The following is a 26,455-nucleotide window of genomic DNA, read 5'->3' on the forward strand; positions in this document are numbered from 1 at the left end:
CAACTATATTCCCCATCTGATGTCTTGTTTGTATTAGTTAAGGCTACGAATTGTCTCCTGAAGGAGTCTTTGGTTTAATTTTATTTTATAAGAGTGGTTCCAAACAGTAATTCAGAATTGTAATTGACATAGTTCAACTGAAACGTGCACCTAATTCTGTAAAATCGAGAAACTGGATATACAGCATGATAAACTTGGCGATTCTCACCGTTTATCTTTCCATCAGGAAGTGATTACATTACGAACATTTTTGTTTGTTTGTTAATGTTCAAAGAAAATAAGAGCCCTCGCTGCCGTTTAGGTGTGAAAAATCTTGTTATTTTTGGAGCAATTTTGACACGTCTAAAGTAATTACTTTCTTGAGATGCAAAATGTCAAGTGTGAATTTGTTTACAAATATTTCCATGTTCGACGATAGCTGCCTTTTTACTTTACCCCTATAGTTTACAAATATGGTACATTTGGTTTGCACAAGACGTCAGTCTTCTGTTTTCATAAATACGCGGGTTGAATTTACAAATCGTTTTTTTTCCTTTCAGTCAACAAATGCTTGGCAAAAATACTCACATAGTCTTTGGTGTGTGTACGAACTTTGCTGAAAATAGATTTAACCTTAAGAGCCACAAAATAATTGAATTAAATCCAATAATCCGATATTCGATTTGAATAAAGCTATGCTTATAGCATTTGACATGATAACAAAAGGTACCCTTAGTTTAAGTCTAGCTTTTTACCTTAATCTGTTGTTTCGTTTAAATAATAAACAACAGAAAACGATCTGAAAAAATATTTCACTCAAAAAGAAATTATAGATTTTATTCTTTTACTGACGGATGAGACCGATAGCTAAAAATTGCAAATTTAATTTGCGTTTTATAAAAAAATTTTGACGACGGTCTTCTTTAAATATTTAGAGGCAACATAACTTGAAAAAGTCGACAAATAGGAGAGGTCGACGACCCGTGCCTAGTAGCCTTGGGAGAAAACTGAAATTCTGCGTTAAGTTACAGTTGAGAAAGAGGTTGAAGCAGAGTTTTTAGTTTATTTTTTTTGGGGAAAAATTTAAGTATTGTTTTGACATGATGTAGTTTAATTAGTTTATACGTCTTGGTAAGAAATGATTTCCTTAACAATAAGGTCTCTATAGCTACGATATCCTTTAGAATTGTAACTAAACCTATTTCTCTTTTCGTTCAAGAAAATTCTAGCATTCACATTCAGTGGAATTTTCGATTATTTGTCTCTGGGAGAATAGCACCCGAAAACATATCATTTCCGGTTCATGACTATGTTCGAGTGATTTCTACGCGTCAACAGAGGATTTTCCTCTTCTAATCTTTTCAATCCCTTTATATCTTGTGTATGGAGAAGCAATGTCGAGCCAAGATTTGCGTCAAAGGGCGCTTCGATCTGATGGCGTAGTGGAAGCAATAACCCGATTAAAATTTTTAGACTCTTGAAGAGCTTCGTCAACGCTTGTGCATCCTGTAGAATTTGGAGTGCACTTCTAAGTTTTTGGCTAGTAACCTTTTAATTTTTGTCCACTTTTTGAAATCCTCATTCCTTCTTATTTTGCTTCTTTCTTTCTCCTCGTATTTAAATTTTTATGTACAATGGTTGACTTGGAAAAAAGTAAGCGGGTATCATGAAATCAATAGATAAGCCCTTCGGTATTCCAGATATCGAAAGCAGGTCTCCAAGTTATATACAGAGTCTATTTGAATATATTAATTTTTTTCTGAGAGTAGAAATTGAATGTAAACTGCAAGCCCTTATAGATTTCTGTAAGGACTCGATTGAAACCAACTGTTATGGTGAAAATTTGTACCAAGGACCGACCAACTTCGGTTTGAGTTTTTTGATTAAAAGCTTTTCGAATGATAAACAATCAAACCTACTTTGAATTCCTCAGAATCTTAAAGAGGCTTTTATTTAAATCGTCTCTACCGTGCTCTATGGTGAGATGTTGGCCAATTGCCGAATTCTTGTGAATCAGCAGTGCGTTCTTTACCACTTTTCATGTGAACTGACTCAATAAGTGCAGAATGTTTTGTTTAGTTTTAAGTTATTTACCAGTATTGTTGTGAAAAGTTTTTAATCAGTATCTATTTTTTTTTTAGTATTTATAGCCTTACAATCTTATCAATTTTTTGACTTAATAAGGACGTAATGTTGACGTCGAAACGTCATTAGAAGTATTTATCGCAATTTTTTATAGTTAACTACTGCTAATTCCAATGATAATAATAATAATAATGATAATAATAATAATAATGATAATAATAATAATAATGATAATAATAATAATAATGATAATAATAAGAAAAATTAATCGACCACTCCCCTAATGACCTGGGGTTTTTTCAGGGCCAATATACTGTTATAGGCGAGACTTTGGGACTTGAAGTAAGTAAGACATGACACACACATGCCTGAATGCTTAAAAAACATTTTGACGAAAAACACTTAAAATGTTTCTCTAATTTTTACTAGAACGGGGTTAAGAACGAATCAGAGACTTCTTGCCTGACACAGGCCTGTAAAGAGGTGAGTATTCTTGTTTATTTAAAACCCTGCGATAAGCTAAAACCATATGTCCAAAACATTATCGAGTTTTCAAAACGGCGCGTTCGGATAAAACACACAAAGTAGTACAAAATCTGATAAAGGACACTTGGCAATACCTCGCCCGAGTCGGTACGAAGGTGTTGTCACATAACAAGGTTTGGTTACCGACCAATTATTCCAAGTAAAAGTGAGATAAAAAATGATTTACAAAAATCAGCCCAGGCTTGAAAAGCAGATTCCCTTCGTCTCTTGCCGAATGTTCACTCTCAGTTGATTTTTCTGCTACAAGTATAATATTTCAATGTACCAAGGGCATGAAGATCTTTCTGACTATTATAGTTCATTTTCAAATCAGTGATGATTTTTCTTCTAGTGTCTTGCACCTTGTAACGCGAAAACGACATTTCCAGACGAGAACTCATGCAAAGCAAGCTGTGTAAGTAGCATTCTCGTTTCCACATCCATTAATAAATGTTTATGATATCTCTGAATTTCTTGTTTGTTGAACGCCGAAATAAAACTGATTCGCCCCTCCACAAAAATGAAATTCACAACCGTTTGGAAGCGAAGAGCGAATTTGAGCCTTCAAAGTAATTGGGTTATGATTCTCGTGTTAGGTTCCAAAGGGCTCTAGGACCGAGAGTGCCTGGTGCGATTATTGTTATGTGCTAATAGAATCTCTTATTACTTTTGATCATGAATGGGTCCTTGCGAAGTTTCAGGGAAAATGAGACATAGAGGGGTGGTGAGTGGAGGAACCTTCACTAGACTAGCAACCCATTTAGGATGATCGTTTATACAGTAGTGTTTAAAGCCATCGGTATCTCATTGCAGGATTGTGCGTTGTGTGTTTGGATTACAACGCTTTTCTGAAGCTTTAGTGCATATAACTGGAAAGAGTCGTATTCTGTTAGCACCTCCCAGAATTTTCTCCATTTTCCGTGACTTAGACTCTTTTCACATTTGTGATGATACCATCTTAAACAATCATCATGAAACTTACATAACTAATGATAGGGCTTTCTTACCCACTTTAGAATGCGCACTATGAACTTTTACCTAGACGGCCTAATCTCATATTAATATTTTTATTTCAGAACAAAGCCAATAGTTGTTTTGATAGTTGTGAGTTCCTGACATGGCTGAAGAATTTCCAGTCCTTATCTAATGGTGATGGATCCTTACTACCAGTTCCTGGGCCACTAAATGTGACAATTTTGAATTTCACATCACTCTCCTTACAGTGGTCACATGTCCTAAACTCAAATGGCACTCCTATTTACTTAGTTGAAATAATGTTTGATGATGAGGTATCCAGATTAGGTCCGTTCTATCCGAACCAGGTAATTTTAATTTCTATTTGCGAACACTGAACAAATGGAGGAAGTAAAATCATTAGCGTAAAAATCCCATTTAAATTTTCTTGTCGATATGCATTTTGGGAAGAGTCCATTACGTGATGAGTTTCCTTACAAAAAAGTTGTATCATTATCATCATTAGTATCATAACTGTTATTAACAAGTAGAGCGCTTTTCGACTGATTGTCGTAAAAAAAACAACAAAAGAATTTCAGCTGCCAATCATACGAAAGGAAAATGCCCTTAGTGCCAATGAGAACTCAGAGTAAGAACAAGCTAACCAGGCAAAACGCGGGAAAACGCGGGCGACCAAGTTGAGATTGGTGTTAGTTTTGCATCCGATTGGTTGATAGAGTGGCACGAGTTTTCTGGACCAATCACAGAGCAAAGTAAAGCAAAACCAAAGAAATCCTGGATTACTTTTAACACTCAATTGAAAATTACTTTCATCATCCTCATTGCTATCCTTGTTGATATTTTCTTCCACCGTGTTCAGCTGAGACTGTTCATTTTCTGATTCATGAAGTTTAATGTTTCTTTTATCTTTAATTTCCTTCTTTCGTCAAACTTACTTTTCGAGAAATAATCTTTTTGTTTTTATTTTCATTTTAGGTCATCGTCGAGTCGAAGGTGATGCTCACCTTTCATCACCTGTGTACCTTTACTCCAGATAAAAACCAGCGCGCTGAGTTCAAAGACATTAATTTCTCGTTTAGAGTTGCTGTTCTGACAGAAAACTCTTCTGTAAGCTACGGACTCAAGTCAAATAGCGTCGGTAAGTGAAAACAAATGTTTAGGCCACTACGGGAGTGAAACCCATGTCATGGGTTCAACTCCCATTCACGGAGAACTTAAATAATATCGCCCACCTTTCCGTCGAATCGTTTACACCGTTCAATGGATAACACAAAATACAAGGTACTGCCATTTTAATTTTTAAACGTTTTAATCTCAATCATCAATCTTAAATCTTCGAATCTGATTTGGAAATCAAGCGCTCGTAACCGAACCAGCTTTTTATAACAACGACCAAGGTGCGGATTTTTTTCGCACCATACGCAACGAAGCGGAACAGTAAAACGGCAGAAAGATAAAAATATGCTGTTAATCATAACTATTACAATTTCCTCAAACATGATTGGTGCGTTAGCTGCTTTATTTTTTACTAATCATTCTACAGAGTTGGACAGTGTAATCGGACAGTTGACTGTAATCGGACAGTTGAAGTAGCCAATCAAACCAAGTCCACTCAGCCAAATCCACCAATCACAGAATTATTCACAATAACTATAGCAACAACCACTTATCCTCAAAACAATTAAGGAATTTCCAAAATGGAGAAATTTTTTTCCTTTAGACATTGTCTCTATCAGAGATATTTGACCTAAATATATTTGTTGCTTTTGGAAACTGCCAACGTTATGATTAATTGGTAACAGAACTTCTTGTCGTCCAATTCCTCTCGTTCCTATTACCATTATTTATCGGTCTAGGTTGGTACGTATGGAAAAAAAAAACTGTGCAATTGCTCTCATACGGACCTCCCACTTAGTAGATAAGATTAGTTTACGCGTTCCATTTTGGAAAAGCTTTCACTTAACTTTATCAAATGTCTTTCTTTATTTGTATCAGCCTTCCCAAAGCCAGATCCTGTAACAAACGTGACTCTGGATAGCCTATTGTACGATGGTAACCACGATGGAAATAAATTACTGATGACATCTTCTTGGAAAGCACCTAAAGGTTGAAAATTTGAGGGAATTCTCATTTGAATTCTCTGGGCTGAAATATGTTGTTTTTAAAGAATAAGAGGAAAAATCGTGTCATCGATTTTTAAAGGCCCACAGTGACTTTCCTATTTTCCATTCTTAAACATTTTAAAAAATATGAAGTCATTCCGGAAGCCCTTTGATTAAATAGTTCTTTTCTCAATCTAATCTTCTCTACCATCGATCGCCTCATTATTAGAACCGCATTCCCTTTATGTAAACAAATCTCCCCTACCCGACAATCCAAGACGGGCGTACATTTCCGAAAATACGATTTTACGGCATTTTTTTAGATAATAAAGGCCAAAAACATAGGCTTGCTTACAGAAACTGTCTTTTCGAATTTCCTATTTAGGACAAGAAAATATTGTTTCAAATTATGCCTTGCGTTGGAAACAGGATTCTCAGTGCCAAGGCATCTTTTTCAGAAATGGAGAAACCACAGGGGTAAGCTTATGAAACAATCAAGCATCCTAGAATTACTAAGGAGTATTTACAAAAAAAAAAAGAAATACCCATAACTTAACACCCAAACTTCACAACAGAAACCCAAGACATTCGGCTAACATCAAAAGAAGATGAACTGCATCGCAAGTATGGTCTCTCGAAAGATACGTATTCCTCTTGTTTACCCCTTAGCTCTAATGAGTGACCAAGAGAGAATTTCTCCTTACAATATCAATACAATATCAACTAGACAAGTGATGAGAATAAAGAAAAATATCAATTTGGGAATAATTAATACTAAGTTCTCTGAACTAACATTATAAGAATTGTATTGTTAATAGTAAGGAGAATTACAAATTTGATCTGGGAGTTAAAGGGTTAACAATCAACCCCAATCTTATGTGGCAGACGTGGTGGTCAAATGGTCAGCGCGCTGGGCCTAAGTTCAGAGGTCTAGGTTCGAGACCTTACTCACACCATGCCTGTCTTCACTCAGGAGTATAAAGGGGTACTGGAGAATTTTCAGGAAAGCCTGATGAAATGTTTTTTTTTTTTTGGGGGGGGGGGGGGGAGGTGGATTTTTCCTTGCAATGGACTGGCATCCTATCCAGGGGGAAGTATTGCTAACCCTGGTTACTTTATGCTACGGACACAGACTTTTCTACCTTCTAATATGATAACTTCCAAACTGAGAAGTCATGTCAGTAGAACTAATAATTTTTGACGTTAAAAAATACTTACAGACTGTTGACTGACTTGAGATATAGAATATATAAATAACTGCTTGATTTGAACAGTATTTTTTCAAACTTAAACCCACAATTTCTTGACTAGTGTTTTTTTGCAGTAGTGATAAAATTGATATGCTAATAATAATAATGATTATAAAAATTATAGCTATAATAATGACACTGTCACCACAATAAGGGCAGCTCTCGTCGCAGAACACCCTTAATCTTTGAGGGACGTATAAACGTCTTAAAATGAGCCCTTTGATATCCATTTTTCACAGCCTCAGACACGATACAATATGTCCCTGTATGCACAATTGAAGAAATGTACCCACGAGCTCGAGGTAAGATGGAGTACACTGTAAGCTTCCATCGAGACAAAGATACTAATTTTGTGAAATTCAATGATTCACATTTCCTGAGAGTGACGAGTATCATTCGAATCAGAAAAATGAAAATAAAATGACGTGCGGTTTCTCTTCAAGTATTCACCTTTTTGTCAAGCATATGATAGATTGATTTTATATCGTTCTTTTTAACAATTACTTTTATATTAATAAAGAAAAACACTAAAATGTTATTCTCGTCTTCTCTATACGAAGATAGAGCTCGTTTCATTTGAAGCTTCGGCTGTTCTGAGTTTAAAGATCTTCATACTTAAGTTTTAACTTTTATCAATGTCCTCTTTTTGGAAGGTCTTTACCATAATTGGCTGCAGTGTGAGCGTTCCAGCAATTTTAAGATACACTTACCCAGGTAAAATAATCACTTGTATCATCTGAAATATAACCATAAATAAGCTGACAGGGACCGTAATAAATTTGTGACGTCATTTCCAGGTTGTCAAAACATCACACGTTTTCCAAAAGACAACTGCTACAAATGTGAGTATTCTCTACAACTGATGCACTTAAATTCTCGTCAAAATTGTCTTCAAATATGCCAATGCCGCCATTTTGAATCCTGCTCGAATCTGGGCGCTCCACTTTTGATGTCATTAGTAATTAATAGTAAGTCTTACTCTGCTTTTTCTCATCTCTTGCTTTCCTTCTGATGAGCAATTTGGGGCCACACAAAAAGACTTTCTTTACTCAAATAATAACTTTGTTGCAATCTCCAGTGCAGCGGTCGATGGGAATTGAGGGTTGTGGTTTTGGTACGCGAACTGGTTACCAAGTTATCCTTTCAGAATGGCGGCTCCCGGTGCCTCACTTTGACACATTTCAAGAAGTCTTTGTTACTTAATGAAAAGTAGTAAACATTTTGTACGATTTCAAATGGCAGTGATAGAAACTTGGTTAGTTAATCAATGCCTCCAATGCAAATGGTCTATTTTTTTTTTATCCTATCCGCCCATTATCATGAAACTACAAATTTACTGATTGGGCTGGAAATATAGGCTGTGATAAACCTGCTCCGCAAATGCGGGAAGAATAATCTTAGGGTTGATCAGATTATCACTTATCATACCAAAAAGGTTATTGTAAAAATGCAGATAGAAGAAATATGTACTTATGCTATATTACCACTCAAGTTTTTCTTTACTACAAACGGCCTTCCACAGTTGACCCTCCAGATGCGCCAATGGCAGACAGGATGGTCACTAATATCCGTCTCGCAGAACCTATGACACCTGCTCCGGACTACAGATTTTATGCGACGTTTACCTGGAACCCGCCAGTTTACCCTTACAAGAACATAACTGAATACGCGTTTACATGGTCCAAGCAACCCGAACATCTGTATTTAAACAGGGGTGGTGGTAGCCCTGTAAGTTTTTTCATTTGTTTATTCGTTGATAATTTTAAATTGAATGTCAAAAGATATCTGGACTGCTTTTTTTTTGCTTAACATCGCTCTGTGGTTGTTCCCGAAAACTTGCCCAACTGTTTCAGCCTACCAGATGCACGACTTGGTCACTCGCGTTCTCCCGCGCTTTAGGCTAATTTTCTGTGAGTTCTCATCTATCCTGTTGTTGATTTGGCCTTGGTTGTTTTTCAAAAATTAATAGCGAAGAGTGCTCTACGACAAGATCAATAATAACTATAGCTAAAACTATAACCTCAAAAGCGCAGGAATCACAAATAAGTAAATTCTTTAACATAACTCAAAGAAAACATTAGACTTCTCTTTGCTTTTTCAACTGCAGCTTTCTAATAGCAAGACCGTAAGTGACCTTTTGCCAGGGACGATTTACAAAGTTCAGGTGAGAAGAAATTCTACTTAAAAATGTGTCTGTCACTGCACAAGTATAATCAGTGGGAAAGGAATGTTAGGGGGCAAAATCCTAAAATCGTAAAATCCTCATATTTTGAATTATATAATTTGGCAATTAGCAGTCTGATCGAATCAAATATGTTACACGAACTAGTGGTTTTACGCTTTTGAAGAAGGTTTCCTGATCATCTCTGATTAGTGAATAACAGTTAGTATTTCAAGACAAAGCTATTTCATTAATTCTCGGTGCCTTTCCTCCACAGGTCTTTCCAGTGTTTCAAGATAAAAGGCCTTGGTCAAAATATAGCGATGCAACTTTTACCACTCCGGGTGAGTGATGAAAAAATGAAATAACTTGTATAAGAAGTGGGAAGGTAAAGGCACGGGAGATTTTGAAAAGCTGCTGCCCATAAAATAAAAACATAAACTCAATTGCATTAACGTTGTCATAGAAACAAGCAAAAAGGAAAAAGGTTAAGGGTAAATTTAATAGGCACAAAGCATAACAAGAAAATTTTAACTCTTGAACAGAAGCATATGGCTCTAGCATATATACTTTTTCCCCCTAATTTTTCGAATCACTTGAAATCGATAAACACCTTATTTTCACAAGAGGTTTAATTTTCTTTTTTTTTTTGTGAAAATTGTTCAGCCACCGGGCTTATCGCCATAGGGCAGTTTTATGTGCAAATCAATTTCTGTTTAGTTTTTTTTCCTATTTTTTATTTTAATTGTTGCAGTTTGGTGTAGTTCAACTTCATGTTGCATTCTTTTTTTAACGCTTTCACATACGATAAATAGAGAGCAGCTATTCAGTAATTCCATCGAAACATCTGCAAATTGTATTTCTTTACATCATGTTCATTTAGGAAATCGATAATTTTGACCACTGTTTTGACGAATATCGTCGTCGATAAGAGTACGTACTACACCAAACCATTCTTTGTTTTTTTTTTTTACCACAGTACCGACGTCAAGTAAAACGATTCTTTCAGTGCGTGACCATTGCGTTGACACTAGCAGCGTTGTCTGTACTTTGTCTGTACGGCAAATTGACCAATCAGACCGCGAAATTACTGCTCTGCATCCCAGGCCCCCCATCCCCCATTACCGCGTAAAATGAAAAATAGACGGAAGTTTTAAGTTGCCTATTGCCGATTCTCGCGGTTTGTTCGAAGACACTTTTTACCATCCAGGATGATTAAATACTTTTTACTTAACACTGATTTTGTGGTTTCTTTTTAAAAAGCAGAATTGTGATTTTTTACTATCCTTCAAGTCACACTGACTGAAGCTATCCGATCTTTCATAGATGGACATTAAATTTAAAAATGATGGTAAAAACACTACAAAAAATTCCAATGATGGCATGTTCATGGATTCAATAACTTGCGCTGGACTTGATGCGAATGACGTCCTTAGAGTCAATCCATATTTCACACTGACGTTTCAAATTGAAATTTCATAGTAATTGACCAGCCAACTTTTATTAGAATTACGTTGTGTTTGCCAAAGTCCTAATGCGGTAATCTTGGTTCTTGTTTTTAATATCACTTTTATTAAAATGAATAAAAAGAGGATCCCTTGTTAAAAAATTGCCAACACCGTAAAATGTCTTTGACAATGTCAATCGAAAATTTGTCAATCTATTTAAAATGAATTTTTTAATCTCGAAACATTGCCCGTTAAAAAAAATTTAAATGGTTTCATATTCCGTAGAGTGGTATCTTTTTTTTTTTTTATTTGCAAAAACGCAGTAGTTATATGTTACAGTTATAATAATAATTTCGTTTCTTTTTCCTTTTTTGAATTTAAAGGGCTCCCATATTCCGTGGAGCGGTATACCTTTTAATGGTAAAAAATGCAAGAGTTATATGCTACGTTTCTTACTAGTTTCTTATCGACAAAGCATGACTCGACCTAACATCGTCAAACAACTGACAATAACAATATCTTTCTCCTTGCTGTTATACTAGGCATTGATCCAAACGAAGTCAAAGTAACCCATTTGACCGCTGGCCAATTCACCGAGTCTTCAGACGGTGGCAGTTTAAGTGTTGTTATATCATGGGAAAAGCCTATTTTTAACTACAGCACGCTTGCTTTGTATACATTTCGATACAAGGTCGGTAACAAAAATGGCAAAGAGGAACTGATGGTAAGAAACTGTGTATTGAAAACTTTAAGACTATATAAATATATGGTTAAATTGGCGTCATAATATCGACTGTTAGCATGAAAAACCAATGCTATAAAGAGGCGAAAGAATGCATCACATACACGAAAGATCACTTAATACCATCAAAAGACTGACCCAGACAGATTGGTGTTGAAGCCATTGCAAAGACACTTTTATACTGCTATAAGTCAGACCACACCGAAGAACGTTTTTTCCTAATACGGCCTACCACTTTTCCCGAAAAACTTTACGCAAATACATGCGAGACCCCTTTACTTATGATTTCAAATCGTCGACCAAAGAATTCTTTTAGCCTTTGATAAGATTTTTTTAATTACTTTAACTTTATTGATGGATTCGGCAACAGAAGCATTCTCCAATTAATCGGGGATTTTTCAGTTTCCGGAACGAAAATTTCTGTGCATCGACTCTTTCACAGATTTCTAAACGAACGTTGCTATGAATAGTCAACAGAAATTGTCGTTTCTTTGCCTGGCAAAGGACTAATCATAGCACTTTTCTCTCTCGTTTTTAATTTGGATGTTTTGAATGATATATTTTGGTTGTTGTGGATACTAGTGCTTTCTCTGAAGTAACTGAATGTAATGTAATGGTCTCCGACTCTGAACTCTGGAAAACTTTTCCAGATAGCATCTGTTTATGTGACAAGTTAGACACTTTTAAATCTAAGCTTATGACCAATATTTTTGAAAAATATCTTTTTTTATAGAAATTTTAATCTTGTTTTAGTAACATTGATTTAGTTTCCATTCATTGCCCATTTTTGTAAAGCGACAGGAGCTTGTTCATCCATTTACCTTTATTCTAATATTTATACTTTTTTATGTTTATTTCTCAGCCTAACCAGACATATTTCAGCATTTCTGGAATGCTGCATGGTAAACTGGTCAGATATTGGGTAAGCTTATGTCCACGGATTTGTCCATTTATACGGGGTGAAACCAATAATTTCTGGTGGCAGAGGGGTTAAGGATTTTACCTGCCTCTCAACGACAATTCCAACCTTAGTTGAAGTTCAAGTCTTCCCTATCCTGGTTATAAGCACTGCCATTTAGTGACGAAGAACTCCTTGGCGTGTAAATCAATACACTAAGTAAAAATTTCTGGTATTATTACTTCAACAATTTAAACGAGCCATATAGTAGTTATGTCATCTACGATTCTTTTTAGGTGACGCCGCGTTACCAACACGATTGGGTCAAAGGAGTACAAGTGTATGGAAACATTACAGCGCCTGGTTAGAATAAGGAAAATCCATTAATTATAAATAAATGGATAGGTCATAGATGTTGGACTATTCCTTAAAATGGGTCTCAAGAATAATATTTAATAATAATCTGTGTGAAAAGTACGATAACGTGGAAACAATCCTGCTCGAGCAAGAATCAAGTGAAATTCAGTTTCAAATATAATTAACGAGAAAAAAGCTAAGGGTTCCTTTGTTTGTTCCAAAATCCCGAATTAAAAGGTACCGTTCAAACCTCTTCAAAATCTAACTGAGTACTCCCCAAAAAATATCGACAAAAAATAAGAAACCAAGATATCACGCTTGAGGAGACGAAGAGCAGTAATTAGTGCACCAAAATTTTGCATTGAGAGACAACTGACTGCACTCTCTACTTAAACGATTCTTTTTCAGAATTTCTTGCAACACTTAAAGTTTGGGTATTCGTGGGTGCTTGACGGGAACATTTCTTTTATTTTTATGTTTTTTTTTCTTTTCAAAGAGCTTGACAACCAGGAAATACAAGTGCAAAACCTACGTGTAGGTTCGTTTCTCGAAGACGAAGAAAGCAACACTTTCAGCGTCAATTTCACCTGGGAACCTCCGCCATTCAAGTTTAGCACTGTGCACTCTTACACTGTGTCTTATGAATTATACGGAGGTTATTCAAGGGAAGAGCTTTCTTGTCCACCGTTACAGATGGACAGTCGCCGATTAGGATGTTCCAAAAGTGGAGATGTAAGTTTGGATTAGATGGGCGTGTGTAATGCAATCCGTTCGTCTTTGGTAAGAGACAATTGAGGATGTCAACTTGTTAATTTTCATTAACCCCACTAGAATAGAAGAAAGTTAGACAGTAGTTAGTTATACACATTTTCCATTTACAATAATATTGAATATAAGAACGAAAGTAACGACGAGAACAAGAATGAACTTTTTTTAGCGATAGCCGTTGTCATAGCGATGGCAACGCCATGTTTTTTTTTTTTGCCATTTGTGTTCATTCAGTAATCCTTTCATTGGTCTCCTTTTATAGAACTTGACATTTCTGCAGATATCTGGAATGTTTCCACGCGAAAGCGTCACTGTGAAGGTATATTGCATTGGTTGCAGTTTGAAGCCCTCTTTTGCCAACAGTGCAAAACGGCATTGACGTTTGACGAAAACTAAAATTCATCAAGAAGTATTTCCGCTTCCAACTTGTGCAGCGTGGGACTTGTCTTAGGAGGAAAAATTTTTCAATACAACCAATAAATCTCTTATATCGGAGAGACACCTCTTTCTCTCGAGCACCATCCCAGGCTTCAAGGTTGTCTCTCGAAGGCACTTCATGAATTGAGTAAAAGCTAATCGTTAAATGTCTGATTTAAAATTTTTAGGTCACGCCCATTTACAGCAACTCATACATCACTGGGAAAATGGCAGAAGAAAGAGGAACTGCGCCTCGTAAGAAAACTTTCTTTTGCACTTCACCAACCAGTTATTCGTTATTAACATTTATTTCAGCTATTTCCTCTGAAAGACTTCATTTAAGGATTATCATAATTATCAATGTGGTAAATAGATTGATCCATGACTCTGTGTAAAACGAAACTTCTATCCCATAGTTTTTTAACTAATGCAAATGGCTACTGATCTTAACTTTGGCGATTTGTATCCTGCCTAAAACAGAACCCAGAGAGGAGCTTGTTCAGGTTAATAGTTTGAAGTATGATGAGATTTTCCCGACTGCCAACAACACTTTCCGCACGACAGTGAGCTGGGAGAAGCCACTTTTCATCCACAGCGATGTACACCACTACAGTTATAAAGTGGTGGCGATAAATTCTCTGTTACGGAAAAGGAGGGAAACGCTTTCGAACACCATGATAACAACGGTAAGAGAAATTATTTTTATCATAAGAAAAACGCCCAAACAGTACTTGCAGTTACCCACAAAATGCGCAGTGAACTCCATGCACTGTACAGGGCAACTGCACAACAAAGATCTCAGACTTGTTGATTCTTAATTTCTACCTCAAATTTTTTGCACGACTTAAAGGGACATCAGGGAGAAGCGGTGGCTTTAGGGTTGGTGCGTTGAACTCCGCGTCCTGAGACCATAGTAATTCATTCTCACAGTGCACAGTGCTAAATGTGTGAAAAGTCTGGCAAAATGCTAGGGGTAACCTTGTGACGGCTTAGTATCCTATTCCCGGGGGGAGTAGAAATACTCCTCGTTGCTTCATGCAACAGAAACTGGGATGAGCATTGGATGGAAAGGCCTCGCTCAAGTTAAGAAGTTTCAAGACATTTAACTCAACCAAGACGCTAGTGAAAATGGAGGCGATTTGAACCTTTTATCCTGGCTAATTTGATCACCAGGAATTTCTGGGCGAATTTCCGAAAAGATCGAAGCAGGCGCACTTGGCGATGTTGGACGCCCATTGAGGCAAATTTGTCCCTCGAACTTGGTCCTAGGTTTTGTTCCAAACCAACTTTTATTAACTCAAATTTTGGTGGCAGTTAAGCTGCCAAAATTTGATTAAGCATACGCATAAATATGATCACGCATACTCATTTTCAAAAACTCCCCTTATTGATGACTCGCCGTCTATGTGGTTTCTCTTCCACAGACTGGTACCAATGTTACGATCAGTGGGATCAGTCGAGTCGATGGAGTCGAATTCCAGGTAATTTAGCACAATTCTTTCGCGTGAGCGAAGCTCAAGCTGTCTCCCCACGTACAAAGGTTAACTGGCGTAAGAAAGTTAGTTATACGTGTAACCGAGATATTCATTAATAACTAGCATAGAAGTTTCAAAAAATAAAGATCGACGATGTGAGTTTCATATGTAAGAGGAACATTGAGATATGACTCTCCATTAGAAGGATAGTGGAACTCTTATCACGAAACTGCTTGGGGCTCTCTATGGTAGGGGAGCTCTTGCTCGCAAGAGCTACAATCGGGGACAAAATTGTTGACAAACTGACCTTTTTAACTTCCTGCTAATTCAGTTTTTTCTCATTTGCCCTGGTTAAGTAAACCTTTTCGCCCCCTTATTCCCGAAAAAATGTGGTTTCGCGATTCCATGAATTTTTAGCTAGATACAGGCACATTGAATGGGGGAGGGAAGGTCTTGTCAACCAATTTGTTGACTAAGAGTGTGGTAGAGACAGGAGTGTCATTCTACACATAAACAGGACTCTTCATCATGATGTGTCAAATCATTTTGACACTGATTGTAGCTTTCATCATGGAGTTTACTCATTTATTTGTGCCTTTTCAGGTTACTCCAGTATTCTTTGTGTCTGCGGTTACTGGTGCAGATGCCAAGATCTCGCTTGCCTGGAAATCCCAAACCGGTAAATGTTATACTTTTATTTTTGAAACGAGAGTAGCCGGGAATTTGGCGTCATCCTCTCAACTAACCAGCCTAAAAACTAAAAGTAATCGCCATTTGGTTACTCGTGTTTGATCGCGCTTAAAGTTTGCCTGTTTTCACCATGAGTTCTTACTGACTCTTCGTGATTTAACTTATGATAAACTTGGTTTTGGCTTTGCGACACCCAGTAGAGAAGCATACAAAGAAAATTCTATACAGCTTCATAGAAGAAGAATTGCTAAATTAATATTTTTCTCTTATCGCATTTTACGAACTCCTTCGAGCTCTTTCTTATGTTGAATATTTTCTTACATACATATTTTGCTCCTATGAGGTATATAAAAGGTTCGACTTTGACGACGATTATAGTGATTATTACGATGATGCTGCTGCTGATGACAAGGATGATGATGATTATCATTATTTTTAGATAAAAATCCTGTGTCTGATCCAATGACCACCGCTGAGCTGGCTGGGCTTGTCATAGGAGTGATACTAGCTGTATTAATAGCAACAGGGTTACTCTTTTGGTGTTACCGCGAAAGACAAAGGAAGCTTGGAGCTAAAGGACGTGTCTCTGGGTATGTTGATTTATCGTCTGATAAATTTCATTTATTTTGCATTCATCTTTTACTCATTTACTTTTCACCTTCGCAGCAAGAATGCTCTAATGATTGATCATTGGGAGGTAGATGGAGACTCAGTGACCCTGGAGGAGGAGCTTGGAGAGGGGGCTTTTGGAAAGGTGTACAAAGGGGTCCTCAAGGAATCTACATCACCATCACGCAGACTCTCCATCATGCGTCCCAAACGCCCCATGCGTAGAAACATGCTCAAGCAAACGGAAGGACTTATTGTGGCGGTTAAAATGCTACACGGTGAGTTGAATTTATGTAATCTTCTCATACATAACGCCTTACACTAATCAAGAAAAATAATATCACACCCTGCTGGAGGTGGAAAATTAAGGCAAAGGTCGACTGAAATTATCATTTTTCATTACAGGAATGGCAGATAACGATCAGCGCAGAGAATTTCTTGAGGAGATACAGCTAATGAAAGCCGTAGGAACGCACAGAAATATTGTTAACATGCTGGGCTGTTGCACTGTGAATGAACCAATGTTTTTGCTTGTTGAATATATTCCTTATGGAGACCTTTTGCATTACTTGCGAAAACGTCGAGGAAAGGTATTCACCTTACGCGATGTAGCATCAAGATAGAAAAATAGCTCACTTGCACAATCGTTTTTAAATGAAACTGTGAACGAATCCTGCGTCGAGGATTCCGAGTCATGTGGACACCCTTTTCGGTGTCATTCCTCTACTGAAAGACGTGAGATCAGATATCTCGAGTAATAACCTGAGATGGACTTCCTTACGAATAAGGGATAATTTGCTGAGGGGGGACTTTAGTCAAGTTGATCTTTTTTAAGTAATCAATTAGAAGATTTTGTCTGTTTCATTTCAAAAATGGCGAATTTCGAAACAGTTATGAATCTAAAGAAATAAAGAAAGATGTTTTTCGTCCAATAAAACAAAACAAACAAAACCCTTCCTTTCTTTCTGTAATAAATTTATTCTGATCTGTGTATATTATTTATGTGTAGTAATGGAAAATTATTCTTAAAAGAGTTGATGACAAACTAAAATTTGCAGTCCTAGAAAGTCAACAGGAAAACAGCGGCAATAAGGGTAACAGTAACATCAAAGGTTTTACTGAAAAAGAGAGTAAATGCAGCAAATCCAAAAGAAATGACACGAGTCAGATCTTAGTCAGACCTTAGTTTTTGTCAGCGAGAGCTTTTTAAATTTTCAAGCACCAAACTGACCAGGTAAGAAGTATGGACGGGAACAAGTGCTTGTTAATTGCTTAACTGTGATATCTTTGTGACCAACTAAGGATAGCAATCAATTTCATCCTCCTCCTTTTTTTGATTTCAACCTTTTCCGTTATGTCCATACCATTTCCTTTCAGACCACAAGGAGTGACTGCATTTATGTTAACAACACTGATGCACCAAAAGGTGACGATGGAAATATTCAAATTCTATCATTTACACAATCTGCCAAAACAGAAGAGAGAGGGAGAGAAAATACAAGAATGGACCAAGATGAAGTTCATGAAGACGCTGATGACGACGAGGAGACTCTAAACCCAGGAGACCTCTTAGCATTTGCCTGGCAAATCAGCGAAGGAATGGTGAGACACTGATTCGTTTGAATCAACTCAGTAATAACTTGATGCTTACCTTGCGCAAGGCATGAACAATTGGCTAAATTGTTCGGAAAGTCACAACAGTGAACATCGGACTATTCTCTTAAAAAATATCACACTAACCTTGAGTTAGCGAAGGATTAAGTGATAATTTTGAAGAAGGTCACTAATAGGCACAACAGGATTTTCTATCTTTATTGCTTGACCCTGTAGTTGACTTGTTCTACGCAAAAATGGACTAGCGTTCACGTGCTCGAGCGTGAGTTATCCTAGCGATTTCCTGGGTTTTCAATTGTGATCGAATGTTGGGACGAGTGCGAATCCACCAGCAGGTCGGGTACAAGCCAATACAAACTGGGTTAAAATATGCTGAATTTGGGCACGAATCGACTGAGCACAAACCATCCGTGGATACGAAACGACTTGATGTCAACCGTTAGAGAGATTGGTGTAGCTGTCCTATTATTAGAAGTACTACACTAGAAACGCATGAATCAAATATCATCCCCGATAACAGATCGAAAATTGGAAGAGGATATGTGGAACAAGCACTTAAGGTCATCTGTAAGAAAAGTGTTGTATCACAGCGGTAGTTTTTCTTGCCTCAGTTCTTATTATTCGCCAAAAAATATGGAGCTAGGTCAGGTTTAGTCTTTTTGAGTGAATGCGTATACTGGTAAAGAATTCTTGTGATGTTAGGTTGTTTCTGTCATGGATGAACTCTTTTAAATTATTATTTTTGCTTTTAATCTTGCAGGAGTATCTGGCAAGGAAAGGATTCGTGCATCGTGATTTAGCGGCCCGCAACGTGCTTGTTGGTGATAATAAGATAGCGAAGGTGGCAGATTTTGGTCTGACTCGCCACGTTTATGAAGAGAAGGTTTATCATGCCAAAAGGAACCGAAAACTTCCCTTGAAGTGGATGTCAGTTGAGGCCATCTTTGATCAAACCTTCACAGCTCAGAGTGATGTGTAAGTTAAAGTTTTTATTTAAAATGGCTATGATTTTTATAAGCTGTTCGTAAAAATTTAGTGACTATTGTTCATCTTATTTCAATAACTAGGTGGGCTTTCGGCGTTCTCCTGTGGGAGCTGGTAACATTAGGTAAGGAAAAAATTTCCTCAAATTCTTTTCGTTTATTGATCAATACCTTTGTCCACAAAAGCTAGTTGTACGTAGTTTTTAAGCCAGTCCAATCCAACGTAAATATGGAAGAAAGTCAATAGGACCTCACAGTAAATAGATATTCATGACATTACTGAAGAAATTCCTTTGGCATAGATTAACGATCGGTTATTTCTCAGCAATTGGCTGAGCAAGTTTTGTTCGTGAGTTTCTGATGCCATGGAGCACTGTAGCAAAGCCAAAGCAATATCGTGTGTGGGCCGGACATGTAAAGCGGCAAAAAGCATTTAAGTAACACAAAACAGCTTCTTATACACAACGAGTTTATTAAGAACGGAGAACTTCATTATTCACTGGCACAACAAACGATGCCGACATTCATCTTGAATTACAACCTTGTAGCAAGCCCTGCGAAACATAACAAACATTACCTTGCGAAGCAAAACTCTAAACAGAAACTATCTAACAACTTACCATGATGATGAAGGGACGGCATAACCGAGAGAAATCACAGTTTTAGCATATCATAAACGAGGGCCTTACTACGTGCGATTTAAAAGTGAACAAGCTACTGAAGCACTTTGGTCTTACGCGTACAACAGTGGAATGGACTTAACATTAACGACTTCTTGAGGAAAAGCCGCAACAGCGTTGTACTTGTTTGTGCATTTTTACTTCAATGACTATACCAACTCATTTTATACTGAAAATTTCTTATGCGACCTCTTGCAGGCGGAACACCATACCCTACAGTAAACAACAGAGAGTTGCTTCGTCTTCTCAAAGATGGATATCGGATGGAAAAGCCAGACATCTGTAACGATGAAATGTTAGTAGCCATGCAGGTTATTTTTGTTTGACTTTAAAACATTGATATCGCACATAAATAGAAATTCCAGTATTGATAGCATCGAAAGGGTCTCAGTTTGCAAGAAGACAGCATGATCTGTCTTTCACCTGGTTTAATACCAGTTGACAAAGAAACGAAAAACAGTTTCTTCTTTAGCTGAGTTAAGCTGGGCGATGAAATCATTTCAATGGCTCAATTTACGATATTACTTTGCTCTTACTGTAATATGATTTTAAATTTCAACAATTATCATTTAATCAAATTTATAAAATGCAATGGATGAGGAATTATCAGCATCTGAAGAAACTCTGAAGCGACTAACACCCCTAAATCGAACCACTACAGGTACAAAATGATGAGGGAATGTTGGTTGGAAAATCCTTTCGACCGACCAACTTTTACCCTAATCCGAGAGAGACTGGAGGAGATGATGCAGAAAGACAACCCATATTTGGACCTCAGCGTCCTCGATGAATCTCAGGATTGTTACAATGTGCCGTCTTTTAACAGTTTAGTGGATGAATCTGAAGATGAAGTGTTTGACAAAGAAGAAGGCTATGATTTACTTGAAGAGGACCATAAAGAGATAATCAATGACAAAGATCAGCCTATCAAGGACTCGAATAAAAACGAAACTGCTCCTTCGCCAAAATCTTCAAAGTTTCCAGGAGAGGAAGAAAATGACGAGCCAGTTGATGTAGACAAGATTGACTTTAACAACATTGCTTTTCAGAGTAATGACTTAAATAATCTCAAGGAGGTAAAGGTAGATTTTGACGCTCTTGAAATGGCGCTGTATCGCCATGGCGGTAGGAGATTTGTCTTTTAAGAAGAAATGCTGAGCCAAGGGAACCCCGAGAAAAGAACTCAAGCTGATCAAAAGTAAGAAAGAATCCAACAAGAAATTTGATATCTATCTTTAGAATTATAGTACCTAAAATACTCCATATTTTGTTTCGTTTTCTCACGTCATTGTGTTTTCGTCTAAGTATTTATCCGAGAAAATATTTGCGAAAACCCTAAATTGCAGTTTTCACTTAGGTTTTTTCACTTATATTTTTAAGTGGATTTGCGACTTACAAGTTAAACCAATACCCTTAAGACAACAGCAATTTTTGCATGATCTTTGAGAAAACTGTACACAAATACAGAAAATCCTCTTTTTCATAGTTGAAGTTATTTATGTTAAACTTTGAGAGAACATTGCTGAAAGCACGAGGAAAAAAGTTCAAAATTTGTCTATGATCGTACGTAGTATAATTATAGTAGTTGTTCGAAGCTTAACAACTAAACAGGCTGATCTGGTTTTTTAATTCGGTTTTGTTTAAGCTCCTCTCTTTGCTCAGTAGCTACCAGCGAATAGATTGCGAGTAGCGTGGCCAATCAGACCACAGCATCTGCCATAAACAATTCGTATTACACAGCATTTAATTTCAATTTCTCTTTATTTTTCGGCGCTAAAGAGGCAGATGTTAGACAAACAGTTATGAATCCCAATTTAATTGGGAGTGACGCTGGTGTTAATTTTCAGCAATAACATTAGTCATTACTTCACGGATTTATTACGAACCTACAAAATGAATAGCTCTCAGTTGGCTTGTTAACTTAGTGATAGAGCACTATATCAGTATCATAGAGGTCATGGGTTCAATTCCCGCATACAGGCTTGAAATTTTTCTTTTCAGGCTTTATTTTTACCACTGCTAACGAAGTGTTCGTTACTGCGAAGATCACTCTCATGTTCAAATATTATCATCATTATCATATTTATCGATACCACTACCATCGCACGAGAAAATTATATTACCAGAGCAAGAGATTATAATCTCATGTCTAGAGTTATGATGACAAATTTAGGAAAACGAAATTCAAAATTGAAATAAATAGCATAGCTAAACGAACCGTGTACTAGTAACGAGAAAATGCAGTAAATTTAGGCCAAAATATTCCTTTTGTAATTATCCAATAATGGAAAACCGAACGTAACCAGCAGGATCTGGTTTTCTTTTATATTAAATAAATACCGCTAAAAAGTAGCTTATAAAAGACATTTCAGGTCTTATGAATATCCTAAAAATTGAGAAGGATTTAAATAGAGTCTTCTCAATCCTTTTTGCTCTATTTTATAACCGAAAAAAAACTTAAATTTTCGAATAAAGATGTTTTAGATTGAAAAGTTGTGATTTTTTCCAGACTTGAAATGATTGTTCAAAACAAAAAAATAAACATCTGATTTTCTGAGTGATTACTTGATGTAAAAGAGAAATAAATCCCGGTTTTATTTTTGCACTTAGGGCCCTCAGATATGTAGCGTCTTGTTTAGACAATAAATATAATAAGGGGGAATAATGAAACCAAACATGACAAGGTTTCCGCTACTTTTAATAACATGCAAACGCGTTTTCTTGAAAGAGAAGAGTTTTTATCTTATCACTGGAGCCCAACAATTGTGCACGCATGTTCTACAAGAGGCTCTAACAAATCAGACATGCTCTTGATAGTGAGTGGAAACTCGCCGCCACCATCGCTCACTTGAGAAACAACCGTCTGCAATACAACAAGAAAAGTTTCTAGCGATCAGTGAATAAATCGTGCTCAAGCGAGAACGGAGGAACAAGAACAAAATTGTGGGAATCATCATATTTCAATTGAGATTGCAAACTGAAAAAGCCGGCGACATTTAAATGAGTTACCTAACTGAATTCATTCTATGCAACTTTTCTGAGCAGATGTAACCCGAAAAAACGGATTGGGCCAACGACCTGCTGAAATTAACGCGCTTCACTAAGGGCGGCGACGCCGTGTTGAGAAACCTCAAGAAGAGATCAACCCTTATGATCTCCTGACCTCACTTTGTTCACTAAACTCCACTGAACAATGTCGTCGAAACAAGAGTTCAAACTGGCTAACGCTTTCTTTTCTGTCAACACAGCAAAAGAGACGCTGGCGAGCGGTTTAAGAAGTTAAGCCACGGGATTTTGTTAATGAAAAAATTAAGCAAAAAAAATTTGACTGACTGCTCTGAAAAAGTGTTTAAGATACATCAAATGACGGTCCAGCATAGAATGAAACCTTTTTCGGGAAAAATGTCCTCGGTTACTTCTATAGAAATTATGAGATATCACAGTCGGTGCAACTATTCAACGTCTTCACTTAAAAATTCCTTCCTAAGGACCTGATGCGGTCATTGTTGTGACGGTTCTGACGGACAAGCTTCAGTATTCCCATTGGTGCCCTTTTATTTGATTTACATTCGAAACTAGGAAAGATGAAGAATAGGAAAAAGATATAATTTCATTGTAACTGTACTCAAGCAGGAGGCGGCTGAGGCTAAAGCTGACCCTACCTGAATATTTACGATGACCCGAAAAAACACAAGTCCCAAGAAGAATTTCCAGTTTGGTAGAGGAAGACCGTTTCCAGTGAGATCACAGTACAAAGACAGCAATGCCTCTTCACTAGGTATCCCCTCTGAGTAATAACCTACAAAAAATATTTCCACTCACTTAATCGCTGAATTATTATTCGACAGAAATTCTGAATTTCGTTTTCTCCGAACGAGGATTTTAGAATGTAAAACTGGCAAGATACATTTGCACATAATTGATAAAAAGGTCATCTTTTCCCAACGGCTGGACATCCATTTAAACTTACGAAGATATTTCCACTCATTCAATCGCTGAATAACTCTTTGACACAGAATTTCCGAATTGCGATTTTTCCGAAATAGGATTTCACAAAATAAAAATGGTAATATTCAATTGTGCGAATAAAGGTCATTCGTTCCGAACCGCTGGATAACCATTTTAAACGATACTGTCCATGGCAGTCGGTAATATGTTGTTTCACTAAGTTTTTTCTCTAAAGAAAACATCAGACATCTAGATCAGACTGACGATCAGTTAAACCCCTTCCATACTTAGTTATCCATTGGGGATTGTTGAAATTTCCTGTTGCTTTATTTACAGACTCCTTTTGTGAGTCAATTAATTAATTCACTTGTGTTTTTTCCTCTTTGTCAGGATACCAGTAGTACCCTTGTTAAGATTGTCACTGCGCATGTACAACACATAGGCTATGCGCAAGCTCGTCAACAACGCGTCACGTGACACCAGAGGCGAGAAGTATCTGGAAGCGGCTTCTCGTTGGTAACAACTTCAATACAAGGATAACATCTATCTTAAAGTCATCTTTAAATCTTAAAAAACTCGTTTTACCAATCTTTCCAGCAGGCATAAATTCCAACGCAGCGGGAAAATGGAACGGAAAACAGAAATATGCCAGGTCCTCAAATGGATGCCCCCAGCATGCCCCTTCCCAGTCTATCACGGCCAGCGCCTGAGGCTGAAACAGATAGCACGATTTGGTCATAAAGTGGTCGGAAAAAGATATAAATAAAAGGAGCGGTTCGGAGATCATATTATTAGGAAAAAGGCATGTCCTGATTACGCACCATATAATAAGTAAAATTAGTCTAGTGTCAATCGTTCTATAGACACTAACACCCTAGTTTACTAGTTAGTTACCTGTGAGTGTTTGTTTGTTTCATTAGTTTTATTGCGTACCAGTAGTTGATGTTTATATCGTTGCTTATTGTTACGTAACTTATGTGGAGTTCTTTGTCATGGTTTGGGTGTAAATTAAGACCTTCGGGTCAATCTTGTTATCCACTTTTTTTAAAGCAACTTAGTCGTTTTTTAAGTGCGCATGCCTGCGAAGCCATGCTCCGTTAAGGTAAAGCTATCTTATTTTATTGTAATTTTATTTGTAAGTTTTTGTTTTCTTGTTTGTATTTTTCCTACTCATGTTTAGTACCGTAGGCGTGTAGACGGTTTGAATAAATGATGAGCACAAATATTCGTAACTTCGGTTAACCTCCATAAGGATCGAAGCAATTGCATTTAACATTTTGTAGGTAGAGTAGCTCACATAAAGATGCCATCCATAATGTACGATGTGAAAGGACATAAAAAAGTTCCAGCTACGCGGGATACTTCCGAAGAGTGGTCTTCCCATATCACAAACCTCACCTCAAGATTGCACTCACTAAAAAAGTTTGAGAAGCCCAATGCACTGAGGATCGAGTCGCGCTCTTTCCTTGCCACAACTAAATAGAAGCAGGTGTTCTCATCCACCGAAACGACAGTTTAATCAGCTTACCTTTTGATTGGGAGGTTATTCGTGTCGAGATCCGTACATGAGTACAAACATATTGCATTGTCTTATGAGTTAGTGAAACAAAATGCAAACATATTGTCTGAAAAACATTCTCTTAATTACCTCATTTGGGTGCCAAAGTATATTTGAAATTCTGAAATCTTCGTGATGGATGACTGCAAGTCAAATACCAACCACTAGAGGTTACAAAGCTTCGATTATCAAAGATAAAATTTGAAAGAGATTTTTGGGCTAATCCTTTGTTAAACCGTTGTTCCCTCGTCCCAGTCCTTCTCTCTCCCCCCCTCTCTCTCCCTCTCTCTTCCCCACTCCCTTTCCACCTCCGTTACCTCCTGACTCCCTCTTTTAACTCCCTTGCTCACCTGTTCTACCACACCCTCAACTTGTCGCTCTTTTCCTACCTCCTTTCTCTGCCTCACTGCTTCTCTCGTTCGGTCCGTCACCCTGGCTTCCTAGCTCCCAGGTTCATTCGTCCTCAGCCCCCCTCCGCCCCCCTTCGCACCTCTTCCCTCCCCTCCTCTCCCCTTCCTCACCACTCACTCTCTCTCGTTCACTTTCTCCCTTCCTCTTTCCATCGTTCCTGAACGCAAATATCATTGGAGAAGCTCATATCTATTTTTGCGAAGATTACGAAATGTCGAATAAAGAACAGTTGCACAACGTTTCTTACCAGGTTTCTCGCCATCGTTGGGTTTTTTGTCTCTCAGCCACTCCATTAATCGATGAGCTTTAGGATTGGACTTCCTTTCTGTCTTTTTGTAAGCTTCAAACAGCATATCCATCTGAGAAGCAACATATTTTCCCCATAATTATGTGAAAGTTCTTATTATTCCTCCCTTTTAAGCCCTTCTTACTATCACGCTCTCCTTTTAAACAAACTCCCCTCTCTCACATGCCCCCTCTTTAACAAGCTACCGACTCTAACAAGCTAGACCCTCTAGCCAGCCCCTGTTCTAATAAGTTCCCCTTTCCAATAACTACCTTTTCTAACAAGCTATCCCTTCTTACAATTGCAACCTACTCCCTCTAACAAGCTACCCCCTCCGACAAGCCCCCTTTGCTAAGAAGCCCCATTGCTAATAAGTTTCACTCTAAAATAATCCCACTCTCAAACAAACTTCCCCTTCTTTGATTGTTCCTCTGCCCAAGAACCCCTTTACATTATACCTCCCCGTCCGAAGTTTCAAGTTTCTAATAAGCTCC

At 37.4% G+C, this 26,455-nt stretch overlaps 2 protein-coding genes across 5 annotated transcripts in view; one reads left to right on the forward strand and one right to left on the reverse strand.

Moving 5' to 3' along the window:
- LOC131789071 (uncharacterized) overlaps positions 1-24,372 on the forward strand; it is a 25,495-nt gene extending 1,123 nt beyond the window's left edge. The window contains exons 2-31 of one of the 3 annotated variants that reach the window (XR_010718128.1): positions 2,494-2,547; positions 2,942-3,004; positions 3,666-3,911; positions 4,540-4,702; positions 5,560-5,670; positions 6,052-6,143; positions 7,156-7,218; positions 7,570-7,630; positions 7,714-7,758; positions 8,439-8,644; positions 9,024-9,080; positions 9,355-9,421; positions 11,068-11,249; positions 12,130-12,189; positions 12,462-12,528; positions 13,019-13,254; positions 13,553-13,609; positions 13,896-13,962; positions 14,188-14,393; positions 15,132-15,188; positions 15,786-15,861; positions 16,312-16,462; positions 16,539-16,759; positions 16,887-17,071; positions 17,859-18,083; positions 18,856-19,070; positions 19,163-19,203; positions 19,957-20,053; positions 20,420-20,956; positions 24,097-24,372. Coding sequence is in view for 1 of the 3 variants with exons in the window: in XM_066169463.1 (XP_066025560.1) it covers positions 2,494-2,547; positions 2,942-3,004; positions 3,666-3,911; positions 4,540-4,702; positions 5,560-5,670; positions 6,052-6,143; positions 7,156-7,218; positions 7,570-7,630; positions 7,714-7,758; positions 8,439-8,644; positions 9,024-9,080; positions 9,355-9,421; positions 11,068-11,249; positions 12,130-12,189; positions 12,462-12,528; positions 13,019-13,254; positions 13,553-13,609; positions 13,896-13,962; positions 14,188-14,393; positions 15,132-15,188; positions 15,786-15,861; positions 16,312-16,462; positions 16,539-16,759; positions 16,887-17,071; positions 17,859-18,083; positions 18,856-19,070; positions 19,163-19,203; positions 19,957-20,053; positions 20,420-20,903 (3,855 nt within the window). In the remaining 2 variants the exon portion in view is untranslated. Of the gene's footprint in view, positions 1-2,493; positions 2,548-2,941; positions 3,005-3,665; positions 3,912-4,539; positions 4,703-5,559; positions 5,671-6,051; positions 6,144-7,155; positions 7,219-7,569; positions 7,631-7,713; positions 7,759-8,438; positions 8,645-9,023; positions 9,081-9,354; positions 9,422-11,067; positions 11,250-12,129; positions 12,190-12,461; positions 12,529-13,018; positions 13,255-13,552; positions 13,610-13,895; positions 13,963-14,187; positions 14,394-15,131; positions 15,189-15,785; positions 15,862-16,311; positions 16,463-16,538; positions 16,760-16,886; positions 17,072-17,858; positions 18,084-18,855; positions 19,071-19,162; positions 19,204-19,956; positions 20,054-20,419; positions 22,183-24,096 lie in introns of those variants that run through there. The other 2 variants (XR_010718127.1, XM_066169463.1) reach the window with 2 other exon arrangements.
- Positions 22,195-26,455, reverse strand: part of LOC131789072 (acyl-CoA dehydrogenase family member 11) — a 6,512-nt gene continuing 2,251 nt past the window's right edge. For both annotated transcript variants that reach the window (XM_059106141.2, XM_066169464.1), the window contains 5 exons: positions 25,923-26,034; positions 25,355-25,407; positions 24,292-24,418; positions 23,421-23,557; positions 22,195-22,621 (listed from right to left, as the gene is read on the reverse strand). In XM_059106141.2, the coding sequence (XP_058962124.2) occupies positions 22,505-22,621; positions 23,421-23,557; positions 24,292-24,418; positions 25,355-25,407; positions 25,923-26,034 (546 nt within the window). In that variant the 3' untranslated portion in view covers positions 22,195-22,504. The remainder of the gene's footprint in view (positions 22,622-23,420; positions 23,558-24,291; positions 24,419-25,354; positions 25,408-25,922; positions 26,035-26,455) is intronic.

Source organism: Pocillopora verrucosa, chromosome 7 (genome assembly GCF_036669915.1).
Source record: "Pocillopora verrucosa isolate sample1 chromosome 7, ASM3666991v2, whole genome shotgun sequence".
Taxonomy (NCBI): Eukaryota; Metazoa; Cnidaria; class Anthozoa; order Scleractinia; family Pocilloporidae; genus Pocillopora; species Pocillopora verrucosa.